Source organism: Magallana gigas, chromosome 3 (assembly GCF_963853765.1).
Source record: "Magallana gigas chromosome 3, xbMagGiga1.1, whole genome shotgun sequence".
NCBI classification, from domain to species: domain Eukaryota; kingdom Metazoa; phylum Mollusca; class Bivalvia; order Ostreida; family Ostreidae; genus Magallana; species Magallana gigas.
Window position 1 is genome coordinate 24,397,710 of NC_088855.1, and position 22,108 is coordinate 24,419,817.

General features: G+C 32.8%; 2 protein-coding genes and 1 long non-coding RNA gene across 4 annotated transcripts; 2 read left to right on the top strand and 1 right to left on the bottom strand.

Annotated features, from left to right (window-relative positions):
- Nucleotides 1-16: 16 nt before the first annotated feature.
- On the top strand, nt 17-12,329 carry LOC105317482 (vacuolar protein sorting-associated protein 53 homolog). Of its 2 annotated transcripts, none has more exons than XM_011414129.4 (20): nt 17-150; nt 1,555-1,685; nt 1,868-2,021; nt 2,241-2,356; nt 2,469-2,588; nt 2,732-2,810; nt 2,940-3,083; nt 3,466-3,608; nt 3,816-3,954; nt 4,162-4,272; nt 4,692-4,783; nt 5,415-5,657; nt 8,103-8,339; nt 9,199-9,277; nt 9,407-9,555; nt 9,706-9,775; nt 10,209-10,294; nt 10,557-10,608; nt 10,747-10,851; nt 11,732-12,329. In XM_011414129.4, exons 1-20 carry the CDS (start codon nt 58-60, stop codon nt 11,912-11,914), a joined length of 2,526 nt encoding a protein of 841 aa, XP_011412431.2. In that variant the 5' UTR covers nt 17-57; the 3' UTR covers nt 11,915-12,329. The 2 variants fall into 2 exon arrangements, with proteins under 2 accessions (XP_011412431.2, XP_019918454.2); XM_020062895.3 differs by having other exon boundaries at nt 69-159.
- Nucleotides 12,330-13,796: 1,467 nt separating this feature from the next.
- Nucleotides 13,797-16,702, bottom strand: LOC117692912 (glutamyl-tRNA(Gln) amidotransferase subunit C, mitochondrial). Its single transcript, XM_034482414.2, has 5 exons — nt 16,521-16,702; nt 16,385-16,435; nt 14,561-14,730; nt 14,099-14,202; nt 13,797-13,909 (listed from the first exon to the last, which is right to left on the bottom strand). The coding sequence occupies exons 1-5, from the start codon at nt 16,581-16,583 to the stop codon at nt 13,860-13,862; spliced, it is 438 nt and encodes a 145-aa protein (XP_034338305.2). The 5' UTR covers nt 16,584-16,702; the 3' UTR covers nt 13,797-13,859.
- Nucleotides 16,703-16,785: 83 nt separating this feature from the next.
- Nucleotides 16,786-17,687, top strand: LOC105321941 (uncharacterized). Its single transcript, XR_010711963.1, has 2 exons — nt 16,786-16,940; nt 17,279-17,687. It is a non-coding gene; the product is annotated as an uncharacterized lncRNA (long non-coding RNA).
- The last annotated feature ends 4,421 nt before the right edge of the window (nt 17,688-22,108 follow it).

A 22,108-nucleotide genomic window follows, 5' to 3' on the forward strand; every position in this document is an offset into this window, starting at 1 on the left:
AAGAAATGGTCAAATAGGTATTAATACGCCAAATCTTCCGGTCGTCTGCATTTCAAGATGGCTACTGTTGACGATGATGATGTGTTAGATGATGATCAATTAGACGTTTTACTCAATTTCCCACCTGATATACAGGAAGTCATTGAACAGGTGTTTTAAGTGAATATTTATTTCGTAGAAAAAAATCAATTTTATGTAATAAGTAGTAATAATTTACAAAATTAAGTCATATTCTTGTTTGATTGTTTACCTGCATCACATGAACATTGATGAAATAATGATGCATCACAACACAAACCTGTTAGCCTTTCTAAACTGCTATATCAACTGTGTATGATAGAATTTTTATACATATTTGTGTATTCTATGATTGCACTTTGCAAGGACAGCTCGTTTTGCCATCTTTTGAACATAGTTATTTTTTTTTCTTGCTTGGTACAGATAGACAAATAGTTTTAAATATAAATAAAATGTTCAACTGCTTACAGGATATAAATAAAGAATTTGTTATTGTATGTGTCAAGTTATTGTTTCCATCGCTTTTTTGTTGATTTTCAAAAGGTTGCATTAAGAGGTTAAGGGTTAATTAAAAGATAAACTTACTTGTCAGTGATAGCAATGGAAATCATGGCAATAATTCTATGATTTAATATAAATAATATGTAAACAATGTGACCATTGGAATGAACAGAGATTTATACAGAGACAGTTTAATTTTTGGAAAGAGGGAACAAAATTTTAGATTTGTTTGCCTACTCTAATCATAAACCAAGGTTAAAACTACTGGGTAATTAGTGTTTGACCAGTCTACAAGTATGACATCATATTATAATTCTGTTGGTTAGTCTGGACCCCACTTTTGCTTTTAGGATCTATAATTTCTGAAATCAGTGTCTACTCTTTCTGTCTGCTCTGCATCAGTCTGGAGTTCTTGGTTCAGCTCTGAGTCTTCCCAAAAGGGCTATTTTATTAATTCATACCGACAATTAACCTAAACTTACAGGATTACTCTGGAGTTTCATGGTGATGGGCCTCTGGCCCATTAATACTTAAATCCTGGTTGGATTCTCAAAACACTAAACTATTTCTATCAAATGTTTTCATACATCTACCATGTGCTACACATCAGTAGCTTGTAAAACACTCTGACTTATTTAAATTTTACCAACAGTGCAAGCCAGACTGTATGTGTCTTGGGTACTTGACCTGTGCACCATTCAGGCAAAGAATCTTTCTTTCAGGTTTTAAAGTATAATGTAGATCATTTATCAGTTCATGTGGTAGTCATAAAGAGTATAAAGCTAAATAAAAATACGGTATGTCATACTGTGATTAAGATAGACAGCTAGTACTTTAATTTTGATTTGTTCGAGCAACATATTGGCCTTTGAAGCCAAGATCATGGAAAACTTGTTTAATATAAAGTAGGATCTGGAAAGCGGAAACAAATTTTGTATGCCTGCCTTTAAAATTTAAAAATTATTTAAATAAAACACTAATTCAGTGTGTTTTATTTAAATATTATAGCAACTGTTTTTCCTTTTTATAATTTAGATTCTTCCTAGTGATGATCCCTTGGATAGAGCAGATTTTAATCCCATAGACTATATCAACACATTATTTCCTACAGAGCAGTCACTTGTGAACATTGACGATGTGGTTGGTAAAATGAGAATGAAAATAAGGTAAACTTTCATGTGATGAAAATGTATTTTAAAATTACTAATTAAGTGCATTTTAATTTATCTATACACTTTTTCTGTATGTGAAAATGTGCATCAAATATACTTAGGGGGATTCCTTAAATTTATTGAATTCAACAAAATTTCTGTTAGATATTCCACTTCATTAGATTTTTTTTATTCAGAAAACTAGATGATGAGATACGGTCTGTGGTTCGAGGCCAAACCAATGCTGGAGAGGATGGCAGGCTAGCCCTGGAAGAAGCACAGCGAGCAATACAGGAACTGTTCTCCAAGATCAAGGAGATCAAAGACAAGGCAGACAAATCAGAGGAAATGGTGAGAAGTTGGTCTTACATTTCAACATTGATGTCAGATATGTGTGACATGCATGATTCATCTTGAATTATCATAGTTAATAACTCATTGTCTTTTAGGTTTAGAAATTTTAACATCATTATGTGTAGTTTTTCTTTCCATTAAGTAGTCTACAAATGGGGCGGGGGTAAGAGAAACTATAGAAATTATAAAACTAACCATTTCATTTTTCTTAATCAGGTGAAAGAAATAACTAGAGATATAAAACAACTAGATCATGCCAAAAAGAATCTGACTAGCTCCATTACAACACTTAATCATCTACATATGCTAGTGGGAGGTGTGGATTCTCTATCGTAAGTATTTTAAAAAGAGAGATTGGTGACGTATGTTTTATTTTATCAATTAGCCATCAACATGTACTGTTCACACAAGCAAGTATTGGATAACTCATTATTTTGTTCGTAGGAATTTATCGAAGAGGCGACAATATGGAGAAGTTGCAAATTTACTCCAAGGAGTTCAGAACGTCTTGGAACACTTTCAGAAATACATGGAAATACCTCAAATTAAAGAACTAGCTGACAGGTGGATTGATTTGTACTGCTAGATTAATGATATTTCACAAATTTCCTATCACTTGGACAAGTATTTTTAGACAAAATATTAGATTTTTGTATATGTATCTCTATTTAGTTTTATTTTCAATGAGTTTCCCTTTCTTTTTGAAGAGTTAAGTCAATTCAGTCAGATCTGGGATCACAAATTCTGGCTGATTTTGAGGAAGCTTTTCAAGGAGCTGGAGCAAAGGTGAATTTTTCTATACAATATTGAATGCTTGCTAAAGATATTGTTGTTATTTTTAAAAGTCAATTGGTTTATATTTTAAAATATGGGTTACATGTCATCGTTTCTGTCTTTTTGCTTTTTTCAAAACAGTATGGTCCCTCCAATCAAAGACAACTGAAGGAAGCTTGCTTAGTTGTTGATGTTTTGGATTCCAAAGTAAAAAAAGATCTTCTTGCATGGTTCGTCAAACTTCAGCTATCAGAATATTTGGTCCTATTTGGTGAAAAAGAAGAAGTGAGTATGATGAACTGTTGAAATTAATTTTGCAACATCAAACATTTTGCATATCTTTATTATGATTTTGTTAAACCCGGTAATAAGTATTGTGAATTTGCTATATATTACATGTACATGGTTTCTCTCACATGACTACTACCATAAGTGCTAATTGTCGTAGTTGACTTATTAAATATAACCATACTTTCTTTGGATCCTAAAATTATCCGATTGTAAATTGAAAGAACTGATGTATGAGGGAGTAATTAGTATTTACATGTAAGTATTTATGTCATATAGAATTATCTCATAGCATTTAGTAATTATGTAAATGGATGCATAAATGGAGAGAGTACCTGCTCTATTGAATACTAAGTTAAAGCCTTACATGATTTAACAGGTTGCTTGGTTGGACAAAATAGACAGACGATATGCATGGATAAAAAGAACATTAGTAGATTTTGAAGAGAAATTTGGTCCATTGTTTCCAGAGGCTTGGGAAGTTTCAGAAAGAATTTGTATTGAGTTCTGCAACTTAACGAGGTATCTTTTTTCACTACCCGGTAAATTCTGATGATGAGATATTTGTATTGCTCTAAATAATTATATGAAAAAATGTGAATGAGTTCCAAAAGTCTTGTTAAACATTTTCAGTCATTGAAATGAGTAAAATCTGTAACATCAATTCTCAGAACTAGTTTTGTTTTATAACATGTGTAATGTACTTAATTAATACCCTGGTACATGTAGGTCAGAGCTATCCAGAATTATGGGAAGAAGGACACATGAAATTGATGTCAAACTGTTGCTTTTTGCTATCCAGAGAACAACAAACTTTGAAGCTTTGATAGCAAAAAGATTTACTGGAGTGACATTGAATGAAGCACAGGTAGGAGGTTCTCATATTTACAATCAATTCTTTATTCTTGTATCACATTAATGATATCTAATACTTTTTGATGTCACAATGTGTTGGATCACTTGCATTTACATTTAACATGAACATGTACCTTTTCACATAACTCAGACAAAATATATAAATGTACATCAAACATTTATGAAACAGCTACATGTGCATGTTCTACTTTTGTTTCAGAGTGGGAAAGTAGCTAATCCCCAAACACAGTCTTCAAACCCATTTGTAGAGTCTACAAATCCATTCGAAACAGAATCGGAAGAAGAAATGAGTTCATCTGAAGAATCAAAGGTATGATAAATTATTCAAATTTAAACTAGCCAACTGACTGGCATTTATTGGATTACATCTGATCTGTATTAAAAATAATGATGTTTCACAAATGTCAAAATTAATAGAAAATTACTGGTACTGTACTCAACTAACACTGTGGATGATATAATGGTATTAGGTTTAGCTATGGGATATATACCTTCTCACCTTATCTACAGTCTATAACTAAATTCTAAAATAAAAGTGTTTGAATTACACGTTGGATATTCTAATGAGTAGAAAAAATAACATGCAGCATTCTATGTATAACAAGGATGCCAAATTTATCAACTTTGATATCTCAAACCCCTGGATGTCTTGTTAAAAGATACTAAAGTTTAAAAATTATAGTACATTATTCATGTATATGTGTCTGACATTTCTTCATGAATTTTCAGGAGCCTTTGAAGCAGGCTGGTTCTCCATTCACAGGCATCATATCAAAATGCTTTGAACAACACCTTAATATTTACATTGATTCCCAAGACAAGTAAGTCCTTTGCTGTTACTGCTGAAATATCACTTCCAAAGCGTAAATGCTGGTACATATGATGAGCAGACTTTTGTACATTTACTGTAGTATGCAATGTACTTGATCATGTTTCTTCATGTCCATTTTTGGTACACGTACTATACTAACTTCAAGTTCGAAGCACATACAGTGTAAAACAGTTATTTCATTTCTGTACTAGTATTCTTACCTACTTTGAAAGTTTTAGTCATTATTGCCCTGTTTTAAAAATATCATGAAAAATATCAATTTTAGCAGAAAACAATTAAGTTTTAATTGTATCACCACCTTCCACTACTAATGATGGATGCAATTTCATTATTTCAATGTCATTAGTATCATTCAAGTTTTAGGGCACATATAAAAGAAACTGTACCTTCATTCTAAAAATGATGTATAGATAATTGATACAACTAAACAAAATAAAATGATCTTAATGTACATGGACACTATCAGTTTGTCTTACCTATATTACACACTAGCTATGTAGGCAAATTGAATACCAGGTGTAAGGGGAGTATAACTTATCTGCACATTCTGGTGTGTTTCGTGTACATGTATAGCCATAAATAAGAATAAGATGCTTCAATAGTTTCTATCTATCTTGTAGGAATCTAGCAGAATTAATAAACCGGTTTCTGGAAGATCTAAGGCAGCAGGGAACCCCTAGAATGGAGACAGAGGAGAGCAGCAATGTGCTGCCAAGCTGTGCTGATCTGTTTGTGTTCTACAAAAAGTGCATGGTCCAGTGTTCCCAGCTCAGCACAGGCAAGCCTATGATTGATCTCACTAGAACATTCCAAAAATACCTCAGAGAATACGCCAATAGAGTCCTCCTCAACAATTTGCCAAAGTGAGTACATGTAGTATAAGAGACAAAGTTTCTCCAAACATGCAGTGATTGGGAAGGACCTGCGCCACGCGCCATAGTCGCATTTAAGAGAAAAATGGCGCATTAAATCAATTACTCTAAGCGCCAAAGTGCGCATTCAAATTTCTCATCGGTTATAAAAGTTTTAGCGATGTCCGCTGGAAATTTACTCTGTACGACTTACCTAATTGTCTTTTAATACATTCGTTTTAAAACATCAAATTTCATTGGTCGTGTTTGGTAAAACAGAAATAAACAACCAATAAAAACGTTTCCACTCATTTATGCGTGGTAGATCATTCCAGAATTTCCTCCGAAAGAGAAGTTGAAGTCGCCCAGTATTCTGAGTTCTCAATTATGTAAACTAACCCCAAATGCAGTAAAATGATGATTATCTAATTGAAAAGACGTTTTCACAGCCTCAATTAATCCCTGTTGTGATTATATAAATAGTGCCTGTTTGGGAGGGTAACAGTTGAAATTGACACCCCGAGAAAACCATTGTCAACCGACGTGAAGCGGAGGTTGACAATGGTTTTCGAGGGGTGTCAATTTCAACTGTTATCCTCCCAAACAGGCACTATTTATTTTGTTATACTGAATGTCTTAATTTTTAAGAAAATTTTACTGCTTTTATATAGGAATAACGTGAATTCTACAGCGAACCGTACGCGCATAATTTTCGCGCATGTAACATTTTTTAATGTTACCCATTGCTAAGTGCGTTGCTAACGCTGAGGGTAATAGAAAATATTATTAACTGCGTCTTAACCAATCAGATTTCAGTATTTAACATGAAAGTATAACAATATTAAATACGGGTGATGCAACCACACTGTGCATTGAAAATTACAACCGATGTTTATTTATTTGAGTGTCGATACTACAATTAGTTGTTACTTGTAATTAGTTAATAACTCACAAAAGTAATGTCTAAATAATAAAAAAAAACTGTTTCCCTACAGTTACCTACAAAGTTTGAAAGATTCTCTACATAACGGTAATAATTGGGTAAAAGGGTTTGACTAATACCCCAAAAAACACAGAAGTACAGAGACTGATCGTATTTATCATTAAGCAAAAAATTGCACAGTGAAATGTATAAACACATCAAATAAATGAAATTTAACCAATTGGTTAAGTTTTTAAATTTTGTAGAAGTTGTTTTTCAAATTTCAATTTTACAAAATGGCCCCAATGAATAAATAGATGGCCCTTTCATTATGAAAATGGCCCATTAAAATTAATAACTGTGGGGCCATAGTCCCATTGACATTTTTGGCCTTCCCAATCACTGAACATGCACACAAATTGTTTGTTTATAGGTTTTTGTATCCCTTAGTTTTATGTATGGTATTGTTACTTTTTCAAAGATAGTTGGCATAGTAATGATAATTATACCCCCTGCAAACAAAGTTGGTTTTTTTTGGGGGGGGGGTGGGGTATATAGGAATTACCTTGTCCTTCGGTCTGTCTATCTTTGCAAAATTCGTGTCCTGTCCAAATCTATCTTATAAAGGAAATTTTAAGTTGTTATTTCGCACAAAGATTGCTTATGACCTGAGGGTGTGTCATGAATTCGACCCAAGGTCATTTGGTCAAGGTCACTGACAGGAGAAGTGCAAAATGGATGTCTGGTCCATATCTTTTATATGGAGAAACATTAGAAGTTCTTACTTCACACAAATATTGTTTATGACCTGAGGGTGTGTCATGAATTTGACCCAAGATCATTTGGTCAAGGTCACTGGCTAGAAAAGTGCAAAATTTGTGTCCAGTCTATATCTTTCTCATGAAGAAACATCGGAAGTTGTTACTTCACACAAACATTACTTACGACCTAAGGGTGTGACATGATTTTGTCCGAAGGTCATTTGGGCAAGTTCAAGGTCATTGGAAGAAAAAGTTTATAATTCGTGTCTACTTTATACTGTTCATATGGAGAACATTTTAAGTTTCAATTTCATGTAAAAATTTATTACGACTCGAGAATAAGTCATGAACTTTGACCTAGGGTCAGTTGTACAAGTTCAAGGTCATTGTTTAAAAAATGCATAATTCATGTCTAGGCCATGTCTTATAATGGAAAATATTTAGGAGCTAAAATTTGACACACAGATTGCTTGTGACCTGTCAATATGTCCTGACCTTAGCTTTGGTCATTTCTGCAAGTTCAATGTCACTATGAGAAAAGGAAGCATCAATAATTTTAAATAGAGAAATACTTCAGTTTTGATATTTTCTAAGCAAGGGGTATCATTTGAGAGCTTGCTCACAGTTACATCTAGTTGATATAAGATTGAAAACTCCTTGCAGGCATTGAAGTACATTATGTTACTGTAAATAATTAGACTTTGTATTATATATTTTTTTATGTCAATTAATGTTACTGAAACTGTTGAAAAAAACAAATCTTGTTCTGTGAAGGGCCTCAAACCAGAGTGGAGGAATCAGCTCAGCGTCTGGTTTAATTCAAAGCATCCTGAAAGAAGGGGAGGTCACCAAGTTTACAGAGGAGGAACAGTGTCGGATCTGTAGCATACTGTGTACAGCTGAATACTGCATGGAGACTAGTCAGCAGCTGGAAGAAAAACTGAAAGAGAAAGTCAACCCCAGTCTCTCAAATCAAATTGATATGAACTCAGAGCAAGACACATTCCACAAGTAAATAAAGTTTAACATATTTTTTTAAAATATTGGTCAATATTGTTATCGATGAGGAAGACAATAGGAATACTGCCGAGATATTTCTCACCAAAATAATCACCTTGAAACTTATACAGTGTAATTTGTTTCAACTGGCCATGAAAACCTCTACCTTTGTTGGATTTTTTTATGGTTCATGGCTTTATGGTTTTTTATGGCTCAAATTACTGACATCCTGTTTAAAATAGCACAATGAAACATCACCTTAAGTGGTTACGTAATGTCAGAATGACACACAGTTGTATCAGAGACAGCATAAGAGGATACTCAATACATGATAGTAAAAAGAGAAAGTTTTTTTCAGGACTATATTTGATAAGGTTCAATTTCTGGCCCCCCCCCCCCTTCCTTTTTTTAATACAAATTTCATTTTAAAAAAAATATCATTTCATACAGATGTTTTGCTAAATTTTAAAACAAAAAATATTGGTTACAGAGTTACAAAATTCTATGAATTAAAATTAAAAAAAAATAGATGGTATGACAAATGTAAATTGCATATTCCACTCAAAAAGTACACAGTAAATGGTCAGAGTACATGTATATGAAAGGGGAATTACACCTAAACATTCTTTATACATTTCGGCTGTATAACCTAGCTAATTTATAAGGTATAGTTGGTTTACACAGAGGTTATACTGTACTCAGTCTTTCAACACATAGATTTTTTACTAAAACAAGATTTTTTATCAAAGTTTCCGCTTATCATACTTATACATGTATTAGGCTATAAGAGGCTTATAAAATAATTCTAATAAATTTTCTTATTTTATTTTTAAAGCAAAAACTTAATAAAGAGGTACCGTTTTCTTTACAGTGTTATATCCAATTGCATACAGCTTTTGGTGCAGGATTTAGAAACTGCTTGTGAGCCAGCACTCACAGCAATGAGCAAGGTAAATTTTTTGAAGTCCATATAGCACACTGGTATTCATGCAGAATTTTAAGTTACATGAAGTTCATATCAGTTTATCTAAGTCTCTGTCCATAGTAGCATAGTAATGAATCCTCCTTTTCTTTTTTAGATGTCTTGGTCATCGGTTGAGTCTGTGGGAGATCAGAGTGGTTATATATCAGCCCTCACAGGCCACCTCAAGCAGAATCTACCAGTCATTAGGGACAACCTAGCTTCATCTCGCAAATTCTTTACACAATTTTGTTTAAAGTTTGCCAAGTATGCACAATTTTTAAGATATATTACATGTACATGTATTAGAGTAATTAGAGAAAAAATCAGATTTATATCTATACCAGTAATTTTATATACATTTATACTCAAGGAATAAGTTTCATTTTAATTTCTTTTAATATTTCTCATTTTCAGCTCCTTTATCCCAAAGTTCATCAGTCATCTTTTCAAATGTAAAAACATTAGCACAGTGGCTGCAGAGCAGGTATGATATGTTTTCAAACCGCAATAGTTGTCCCTCTATGTTACTGTATGTTACTATCAAAGTAAGAAAATAACAGAATATGCCATTGTTATTCTGTACAATACATTGCTCTTTGTAAGAAACACAATTATATAGCACTCATGTATTTACATTGTGTCGCATTAATACATATTTTGAAGTTTCACTTGCATTCAAATTTGATTTGGACAATCATAGAAAATGTGTTCACATTGAAATGTACCAAATGATGCAATAGAAAATACTAAAATATTAGATTAATAGCAGTTATATTTACCACTGACAGTGATTTTTTTTATCTCCGTATTACTTGGGTAACAATTTATATAATTAAATGTATACTTTACTAGGGGACATTTATATTGATCAGTATACAGTTTTTATTTACCATAAAGTGAAATTGTCTTCTTAACAGCTACTCCTAGACACCCATTCCCTGAAGACAATTCTGCTAGATCTACCATCACTTGGATCACAAGTTGTTAGGAAAGCTCCAACAAGGTACATTGTAATTACAAACCAGTTGTAATCTGTTAAACCAATGTAAATACATGTATTTACAGTTTCAAATGACTGAGATAAGTTTAGAACATGTTTCACATCACATAAAACAGTTATCATTATGATGGTATGCTTCAAGACACTTCACAATAACATACCTTGTGAAGCTCCTTTTATTCTGGGCTCTATGTACAGTAGCATAGTTTGTCGGAGCTAGTGCCTTATTTAATAGATGTTGTAAAAATACTTCTTTTTTTTATAGTTACACAAAAATAGTTGTGAAAGGCATGACTAGAGCAGAGCATATCCTTAAGGTAATGTATGAACTGATTCAGAAAGAATTTTAAAGACTGAATGAAAAACTTGTGTGTGCGCAAGTTCTTTTTAGCAAGTTTGACTTAACACATGTATATCTTTACAGCATGTTAATTAAGTCTTTTGAATTATCACAGGTTGTGATGTCACCACATACTGACCAGCATCGATTTGTAGAGAGCTACTACAGAATGCTCAGTGATTCAGATCTGAATGAATTCCAGAAAGTTCTAGAAATGAAGGTTAGTCTTGGGATTTACTGTAAAAGTTTGAAGGGAAGGTTGAACAAAAATAATAAGATCCTGAAATTTTTAATCTTTGCAATGCATTGATAAAAGCATTATTTATATTTTTTTTGTAAAAATTGTAATAAACCACTTGAAAGTTTTCTCTCTCTTTGTACTAGCTAACCATTGAAACAAAAAGAAAAACAGGCTTTTCTGATCATAATTTGTTGGTTGTATGTTTTTGCTGTTGATGTCAGAAACTTTTCACATTTTCATCTTCTCTGGAATGAATGAGCCCATTTTAACTAAATTTGGCACATAACATCCTTGGAAAAAGGACTTATGTTTATTTAGATGAACGATCAGGTCCTATTTTATGATAAGATAAAATTTACGAAAGAACGGAAACAGGGAAAGGTGTTATAAAAACATTTTTTCAAGAACCAAGTAGCTTATAATATCCAAACATTTTCATAAGATACCTAGCTAGAAGGAAAAAGTTTCTGTATATATTCTTTTGGAAAACATTCAAGATTTAATTTGTAAAATTGATATGAAAGCTAGCTACTATACAGCAATTACATGTAGAAAAAATCTTTTGAGGCAAAAGCCAGTAGCTTTTATGGTAATATGTGAAAAATTTAAAAAAAATATAACAGATAGCAAGGTTATAATAGAAAGAAGGATGGATTGAATTCAATCAAATGTTTTGAAAGATGTATTTAATGTTTTAAATGTTTGACATGTAACCTTTGGACATGTTTTGTATGGTATTTTTCTTAAGTAAAGCTACTTGCACTTTACTTTGCTCAAATGAAGTTGTTGTTCATGTGAGCAATGTGGCCTTTGGGTCTCCTTTTTTGCACTTTTATTGACTGTACATGTTTGTCCTCAGGGTTTGCGGAGAAGTGAGCAAAGTAACATTCTAGAAATTTATCGAGCAAAAATGCCCGTGTCTGCAGCAGCAGGATCTACACACAGTGACACGAATCAGAACAGTGCCCTACAAACTCAAAACTCAGAACAGGAATCTAGTAGAATCCGAAAACTGGAGAGGTTAATCAAGAAGAGACTTTAAAAGCGCATCAAGTGCACTTTTATATAACTGTCTTAAAAGTCTTTTTTTTCCTATAATTTCTAATAAAAAAAGTGTTTTAATTATTCCTCTCTCTCTGTACATTGTTGAAAGAGAAATAATCATTATTTATTAGTAGATTATCTAATTAAACCAATCTTCTGATGAAAATGGTTTGTATTTAAATTGACAAGATCATTTACCAGCTAAAAGTTGTACAAGTCATGTTAAACACATGCACTGAAACTTCTATTTATAAAAATCATGAAATGATAAAGGCCTGTATAATTTACTGGTATTAAGTGTAAATTATAAATATATTTATAAATTGTATATTTTTTTGTTATATAGATTGATTGTTATACAATGTACAAATATGTATCAGTTAAAAAACTGAAATAAAAAGGCAAAACCTTAAGAAATTTATTTCTGTACAGTTTGTTTATTAAGTACTGTAGATTCCTTATTTTACGCGAGTACTTAATTCTGTAATTCAGCCATTTTGCATCAAATCGTGAGAATATAAAATTGCAAACACAAAATTCTTATCATAGTTTCATTCAGTTAACACCTGTTCTCAAAATAAAAGTGAGATTTTAAACTCTGTGAGATGTGCTTCTTGCGACTATGCAAATATTAATATCTCACATTTAATTAGGAATCTACAGTATACACAATATTTAATCAAAGTGCAGTAAAAATTGAATAATAAGTGGTACTTGCGTCTTTACCATCTTTAGTATACCCCATGAAACTTGTTGCAGGAGATATAATTTTTTGCCTATCCATCAGTTGGTTTTTGAATTAAGAATTTTGTAGTTTATAGTATAGATATGCATCTGATGTGATAAATTCTTTGGGAGTTTTGTCCCTTTATTGAATTATTTAGTGCTTTTAAATTAATACCCTGTCATTCATTATGTGTAGCATCGTTTTGTATAATGGGGAAGCGTGGGGTATATGAGGTTTCTTTTTCTTTCATCTTGTCAGCATACAATGTAATCTGGGATTTTATTAATATCCAAGGGTGTCAATTTTCATTACTTTACTGTAATTAAGTTCAAGGATATGCTAATTCATTGGTAACAAAAATATTAGTACAATATATTATGAAAAATTGCACTTCCGTTAATATTACACTTTATGGATCAACTCAACAAAAAAATTACATGAAAATTGGTATTCAATGAATATGGATGAGACCACAGTGAACTATATGGCCAGATTTTTTGAGGGGACATTTGCACAAGAGTCTTCAAGTCCTACAGTTAGTTAATTTGGCAGATAAAAGTTGGTGAAATTGTGCATGTGCATTTTGAATGCATTTTAATTGTAAATGTAATATGCATTTGTTAGTTTTAGTAACAGTATTTACAGTGTATCTATAGTGTGTTCATCAAACATTTTGCCCTGTAATGTCACCATTTTCACTACAGCCAAGGGTTTACAATCCACTCTGCTCCTCTACACCCTCAGCTAGTGAAGATGTAATGTCACTAATATACTTTATGGACATACATGTACTGTAAACATCCTAGACTTTCAACGTCAATCTATATATATACCCTTTACATGTTAAGAATAGGAACACTAAGGAATACCATTTTCCGCCCTATATCGTACATGCCAAATATAATATGTTTACAGTAGTTTATTAAAGTTTACCATCATAAAAAGCAAAAGGTAAAATGAAACCAACTATTATAATTTTTAAATATTAAAAAAATTATTGAACATGGCCTGCAGATTACAAAGTTTCACCATCATTCATAACTGACGCAAATAACGCGATTAGCTTTAACCTGTTCCAGGAAAAAACAAATTTGTTTTGTGCAAAGAACTGGCAGGATTGATTGTAATAGAGATTTACACACAAAAAACAATAGAAATTTATAGCTGATTTTATTATATTATCATTCCTTTTAAATAAAAACAATTTCAACAAGCACTAAGTTTTGTTTCCATAGTCTTTTTCTTTTTGCTTGAGAGGTATATTTCCTGTTTGGGAAAAAAAGCAGGTAAATTTCAATTTTTAAAGTCTTATCTTAATATTTACAACTCGCAGTTCATCATTGTGTTTTAAATTATCAGGTATGCTTTTGTCAATGATATAATCAATTTTCATAATTACGAATATATTTAACTGTACATTTGTATGTATAGTAATGTTCATATCAATACATATACCTGGTGGTGCAACATAGTAATCCTCCAAAGTTTTTGTTGCATTTCTCATAACATCTTTTAAACAATTCCCGTCTGTTACAACATCATCTCTCAAATATAAAACTCTGAAAATGAAAATTTAAAAAACAAAATATAAAAAGGAAAAACCAAGAAGCACGAAGAACTAACTTGATAAAATGTTCAAATTTATTTATCTCTATATCTTACAAAATACTTTAATCCAAGATATTCTCTTTGGATCTTTACAAATTTTTTCTGTGATAATTTAAATCTTCTTAAATACAAAATAAATAAAAAATTATAACTGTAGAAATAAAAGGGTTTTGCTATAAGAAACTTCACTATTTGCCTTGAAGTTTTAGAGATGTTAACAGTATTTTTTTCCCTTTTATTAATTGTTTAAAATGTTTGAATAAAACGTAGTTTTAAGGTATGTAAACAGGACATGCATATAAAAATCACCTATCCTCTAAAACTGAATCCATTGGTTCAACATTATCAGTATTTACTGCATGCAGCAAATTAGCAGAATGAACAGCCTTTGTCAACCGATCCACTCCCTCCTGATTATTAAACTCAACTAGAGACAGTCGTTCTAGTAAATCTACCACTTCTCTATCTACTTTTGGCTCCTGAAAGTATAAATAGAAGTCTTAACTTTAAAGCATACAAACAAAAGTGTAATTCTCATTGCCTTCTGTGCTTTGAGACCCTCTGCATTGTGTGGTGTTCCGATGGGGCCACTTCGACCTTCGCACTTTCTCCTTTAGGTCCAGGTGCGAAGTTGCGACAGCGAAGTTGCCAAGGTGTGACGGCGAAGGAGCGAAAGTGCGAAGATGCGACGGCGAAGCGCAAAGATGCGAAGGCGAAAGTCAGAAGTTGCGAAGGCGAAGAAGCGATACTATTATCGCTCCTTCGCCATCGCAACTTCGCACTAACGCCTTCGCATCTTCGCGCTTTCGCCTTCACCTTTTTATAATTGTGGAGATCTATATCATTTAAAGACAATTTTAGCTGTATAAAAGGACATTTGAGGTAGACAATAAACTTTTTAGAATTTATTTTCAACAGCCTGCGCAGATCCATAACTTTGGGGGGGGGGGGGGGGTGGGTGTCGATATATAATTATATTTGTCGGGGGGGGAAGGGTTCCGAGACATATTTTGGAGATTTTATTATATATAATTAATAAAATTAAATTTTCCGGGGGTTGGAATCCGCACCCTTTCTCCCCCTTTACTGCATGTGTGAAGTTATTAATATTGAATTTTCCGGGGAGGGGGGGGTGCTCTCCCCCTCTAGATCCATAGCATGGAGTGTCGCATAATGAAATTAGAATGTTACTGTGTTTGATCCACGGTAAACAGACGGCTGGTAAGTGACAGGAGAATGTACACATTATGGCGGACATAACATTTAATGTGGAGTATATAATGATTAGGCATAGCCAGCACTGGTAAACATATATGTCACATATACACATTAAAATATTTATAAACATTCATAGTAAGCACAATGGCCTAGCGCATGCGTACCAATAATATCATTGGTTAATCGGAAAACCTTGGCGAGTACGGTGCCTGCATCAAATTCTATGTAATCGACTGAGACTTTCTGAATGCTATAAAAATAGGCAATTGCAAGAGTGTGAAATTGCGAAGGTGAGAGTGCGAAGTTGCGATGGCGAAAGAGCGATAGTAGTATCTTCGCACTTTCGCCATCGCATCTTCACGCTTCGCCGTCGCATCTTCGCAGTTTCGCTCCTTCGCCCTCTCGCACTTTCGCCTTCGCAACTTCGCACTCTCGCATCTTCGACTTAAAGGCGAAAGTGCGAAGGTCGTAGTGGCCCCATCGGAACACCATAGCATTGGCATCCAGTTTACATGGTTAGAGTTTTGACAGGAGTGATATCTAAGTTTTTAATGGTCCTAACTTCACTAAATTTGCTTTGATAGTGCATCTGGATGATACTAAAGATTATCGTTGTTGCATGATGTCATCAGTTTCATGAGGATCATTTTGAAATAGTTTTACCATTACTTGTTTATATATTAATAGAGTGACCAATTTCAAGATTTGTTTGGAATCACTGATATCCTGTTAAAACCGTTCAAAGGTGGTCTTGTGCAGTATTTACTGTAAGTATGTATGTATGATCAAATCATGACTAAACATACTTGTTTTGTAATGACGATTTGATCATACATACATACAGTAAATACTTCATGTTTGTAAGATTTAAAAGGAACTAAATGAGACAGAAAATGAGAGAAAACAGAAATTAACCTTTGGCAATTTCGATCTGTCGATGGTAACCCATGTTGGTTTTTCTGGAACCTGCAAAAATACACTTGTAATGTTAACTTAAACTATATAAACAATACACCCCATAAATCAATGTATTCCATTCATTTTGATATACCTTTGATGAGAAGCATCGTTTGATGTAAAACTTTACGGAATACGTTAACCTTCGTTGCAGCATGTTTTTTACTTTCAGTTTCACTTTTAGGTGTTAGGACATGCGGATTAATACATTATCAAAAACTCATTTGTTATGGAAGTCAATTCAAGTTTAAATTGACACTAATGTTAAATACGTCATATATGTTTCTACATTGCATATTACGAAATTATTCTGCAAGACACACTATTTCTCGATAAACTATATTAAATCGAATTAATAAAATACATGGCTGTTGCTAGGCACTTCCGGTGAAAAGTAAAGCATGTCATTTCACATGTTTCATCAGCCCTAACTCTAACTTCTTGTGCTTATATTGCTTGATCATCCTGATAAAATGAACAGCATCAGTCCTGAATGTCAAGAGCTCAAAGAAAAGTATGATGCATGTTTTAACAAATGGTTTTCTGAAAAATATCTAAAGGGAAACACGAAAGACGAATGTAGTGGTTTATTTGAAGTATATCAAGAATGCGTCAAGGTATGTTTCTTACTCTTTACATGTACAATAACGTGCAAAAACTGTGTCAATTTATTTTTTTCCCTTTGAATTTCATTTCAAATTAAGTAGCCATTATGTATATTTGTTATTGTTTTAGCAATACTTAGTCTTATACATAAGGTGTTGATAGAATAAATTAATTAAATTGTAACTGTACAAGTACAGTTATTGTACTTGTTCCAAATAATAATATTTTTATTTATACAATTTTCAGAAAGCAGTCAAAGATCACAAAATTGATCTTTGGGAACTAGAAAAGCCTGTTTTAGGAACTGATAAAGAAAAAAAAGATCCGAGCTGACACATGTAATATGTCATTTTTACCACAATGATTCCATTAAATGAGTGATATCGACACTTCGTTCATGCAGGATTCCGGATAATAAATGTATAGATTGTGAGTGTGCATGAGAAAGACATTTGATTTGGATAATAGTCATGTAACAAATCATCATTTTTATTATGATCCTAGAAAGGAATATATTTGTTTTTTACTGATTTGAATTAGTTTAGTAAAAAGAATGTTGTAAATGGATGTTAAACCACCTGACCTTATCATTCTGATTCATGAACAGGATATCAGTTGCAGGATTTACAATGAATAAATTACCAGTTTATTTATATTTTCATGTATGTTCTTTTTTAATAAATTTTATCATCAAAAGTATACAGCGCATTTTTAGCTGACCTCAGAGGGATAGCACCGTTTTTGAATGAAAATGGGGAAGGGGGGAGCAAACTCATCCAAAATCTTTGTTGGGGGTAGGGGGCTACTCCGTGATAATTCACATTTTTATGTCAATTTCATTTGGGGGGGGGGGGGAGGGAGGAGGGGCAACTTTTTGATAAATAATGTTTATGTTAATTTAAATTTGGGGGATGGGTGCTGATGATACCGCCTGCCTCAGCAAAGTCAAGTGTAATGATGCATACCACTCTGTTACTGTGAAAACCTGCTGGGTGTTGGCCTATTGAGTGTGGAATAAGTGTTTGAAATGTTTGTTTGCATTAGCCAAATTACACAATGTAACTGATTTAAAAAAGTACCTTAAGCTAGTTTTCCTTCCTGGGACTGACCAAATTAAATCCCACCCACTTAAAGTGTTAAGAACCATTTTAACAAGAGCTTTGACTTTGGGTAGTTGTGTCAAACAGCAATGTGAAAGTCCCGCCTATTTCATTGTTGGCCACTCATCAGTCATGGCTCTTTTACAAATCAACAAGATTTGTCTGCCTTTTGAGCTAAGACTACGCAATCTATGCATACCGGTATTTCATTCGAACCAGCGTCATTGTTAACTTGTTTTGATGCAAATTATAGATAGTTACGTCCTACCAAAAATCAAAGGCCGTGTTAAAATGGTTCTATTGTGAACAATATTTATAAATGGTTTGGTAAAGTTTAACATGATTTGTGTATAAAACAGGTTGATCAAATCCCCGTAACTCTCCTCCAATTATTTATCGTGCAGATAAATGTATATGGGCACTTCACGTGAACAGCTTAACCACGGCATCTCGAACACTGATATACTCGTTGTCTCGAATTAGTCGAATTCCATGGATATGACGTGCAGAGAGACTAAAAAGTAGCGAGTACCGTACCTCACTTAACCGCCAGGTGAATCAATATTAATTGGAACATATTTAATCGCGTATTCGTTAGTAAACATTTACATATTAATATAAAATTGTAGCACAATATAATGTTAACAAATCACGGTTTCAGGTTAAAGATTGGGGTTTTTTTTCTGGTAAGTTCTGATTGGGGACAAGATTTCTTTTAATCTCATGGCCACCTGAAGTATAAAAATACTAAGTAAGCTTAATTATCATTCCAGATCAAATGAATGGAATTCTAGTAGTACCTAAAAGTAAATTTACAGTTATTAACAAACAATTTATGCAACATATATCTCATGCGGTACGGATGTAGCGCGAGGGGGTCATTGACGTTGGGGGAAGCCGGAGTATCCGGAGAAAACCCACGTGTCCAAGCGGGCGATCACCATACCCTATTACTTGTATAAACACTCGCATCGCTAAGCATAAAATTTCAACAGTACATGTATTATATTGCACTGTAAGATGACGCTATGCTTTATTTGTCATTAACGTTGGGGGAAGCCAGAGTATCCGGAGAAAACCCACGTGTCCAAGCGGGCGACCACCATACCCTTTTACTTGTATAAACACTCGCATCGCTGAGCATAAAATTTCAACAGTACATGTATTATATTGCACTGTAAGATGACGCTATGCTTTATTTGTTCTCCACAGCAAACAGAACAGTGCATGTACGTGTACAACGTAACAATAGTTCTTCGTCTTATATATCTTTTAATTGTAAAATAAAAACAATTGGGCTTCCCTCGTTGCTTAGGAAATAAAACTTAATATCATAATGTTTAAATTTGTGTTTAAAAAAAACAAACTATGGAAACCTGTAATTCCGAAGCAATTGCAAAGTAAACAAAATGAATGTCGCACTTGATACAATATGATTTCAATTTCCGCTCTCTAAATTTTGAAAGGGTGTTTAAATATTTAAAAAATTGCATATACAGGTATTTTTCCAGAAAATACTGGTCAAGTTCGAATCTGTTCCATGATTTTTGACAGAGTAAGCTTCTTGAACTTATAAAAATGGAAAACTTAATATTTTCGTTTTCCGCTCTCTAAATTTGGAAGGGATGTATAATAATATAAAGTTGAAACAGCATATATACATGTATTAAACCATAAGATACGACCAAGTTCGAATTTGGTCCAGGTCCGATGATTTTAGACAGTTTGCTCCTCGAACTTAAAAAAAATCTGTGCATTCAAATTTAGAATATGGAATTTTGAGTGCTATATCCCTTGAACTTTAAAAAAAAAAGAAATCTTCGTTGGAAATTGTAATGTAAAACTAAATATGGCATTTGATTAGTCTGGTCTTTGTAAAAAGTAATACCATGATCTGAAATTTTTTTCTTGCATCTTGTATTTTTTCCCCATGACAAAGATAACATAACACTAAAAAGACGGTGAAATCCGTCAGCAATTTGACTATCATTAAGAAGTGCATATTTCGGGTAGTAGTTCTCCATGCGATCTCTCAGTTTCAAAGGGTAAACTATGATTTGTTTTACGAAACTAGTTTAGTGAATGAATATTTGTCTAAATTTAGTAGATAACTGAGTATTATAATTTTCAAAACCAAAATCTAATTTAAAATTGAATTTTCTTTGATGATAAGAGGTTGGCTATCAACTGATAATCGGAAAATACAGGAGAGAATATGTTCAAAATACTTACTAGTATTGTATGCTTTAACAATTTATTTTAAATTTTATGGACATTTCAGTTTAACTGTAAGACTATTGAGATGATATATCCAAACCATGGTCAAGAAATACACGTAGGCCTATATAATTTCTATATTTAATGGAGCATGGTCTCGATTTTGGTCAAATTCAATCTGTCTGTTTTTATTATTTACAATGCCATAGGAATGCATTTCTAACTTAATTAAATTTGAGAGTCAGTCGTAGAATTCTTTGTCATGTAAACAAGGCTTGTGTCCTGTTTTTGTTTACATATGTTCAATATACCAATAAAAATCTTTATAAAGCTTCTCTTTTTATTCATTTTAAGCATAAATAAACAGTTCCTAACGTTTAGCACATTTATTTTAGGTCTAAAACTGGAATTTTCACTTCAACATTCAAACCGTAAACAATAGCTTTGTTCACATAGCTCTGTAACTCGCTTATAATTCAACGTATGAAACTCAAATATAAACTATTAAAAATGCCTTACTGAGGCTTTGTAAACATTAGAATCGTAAAAATATTTTTTGGCCAAAAGCGTGACCATGCCCCTTTAAAACTAGAGTTACGTCAGACGACAAATTGGCAACCAATTTGCTCTTATATTTATCAATTTATTTTATGTGGTTTAGATTTTGTTAAGTTCCGTTTTTCGCAGTAATTGAGAGCGTGTCTATTTCATGGATATCTCTTATCGTTCACATAAGAATCTTAATGGTCACAGTGGTATCTTAAACAGCCATGATAAAACAATGGTCTACAATAGATATCCCCGTCAACTGGCAAGCACAGCCGTCTGCGTGGCGATCATATCTTAGGATATTGCTATTCAGTTTTGATTTTTCCCTTGACTGAAATAATAAAAATTAAACTAAATGCTATTGTGTAATCCAGTTTATGGATTTGAGATTCACTGTTTCATCATGCGATCAAGATACAGTGATTTACTGCAGCCCCGAGGAGCGGACTGCCATTTACATGTACTTAATTAATATGAGTCTGTTTATGCATTGTTGGTAGAGATCGTATGTCGATTATAGAGTAAACTTCAAAAATGTCAATGTTTGTCCATGAATTTAGAATATGTTAGCTTCTTTAAATATTTACATTTTCCAGTGTCTTTGTTTGTGATAACACAGTGGTTCAAATTGTAACGTATAGTCCAATACATATCGTTGATGCTAGTGATAACGAAAATACGAAAATAACGTATAAATGTCAATAACTTGATATTTAACCGCACAACATTATATGAACATAAGTATTACGGAATCAGACTTTGAATAGTATGAGGTGATAATTATAGGCAGGGCTTTATTGGATTTGATCACGCCTCGACCGAAATAACTCAAAGAATGGTAACCTTATTCCTTTAAGAAAAAAGTGTGCAAGTTTGGTCATGCTATGCTTATATGTATATGTTTACATTCTACTGTTTTTCCATTAAATTCTGTGATCTTCAAATGCCTCTAAATGCAACAACCTAACCACTGCGTATGAATTTACATGTAATTTACATAACTACCGTAGTTCCCAATTATTGATTTCTATGTTACCAGTTAAAAATTATATTTCATACATATTGTTAAAACCCATGTTTTATAATGTTTAACTATAAAATTTATTTTATTGTTAAAGGCAAAATCAAGAGGTACATGTATTTTTCATGGACTATATTTTCATGCTCATCTTTAAGTAACAGTCTAAGTGATAACCAGTTTAAACTGGTT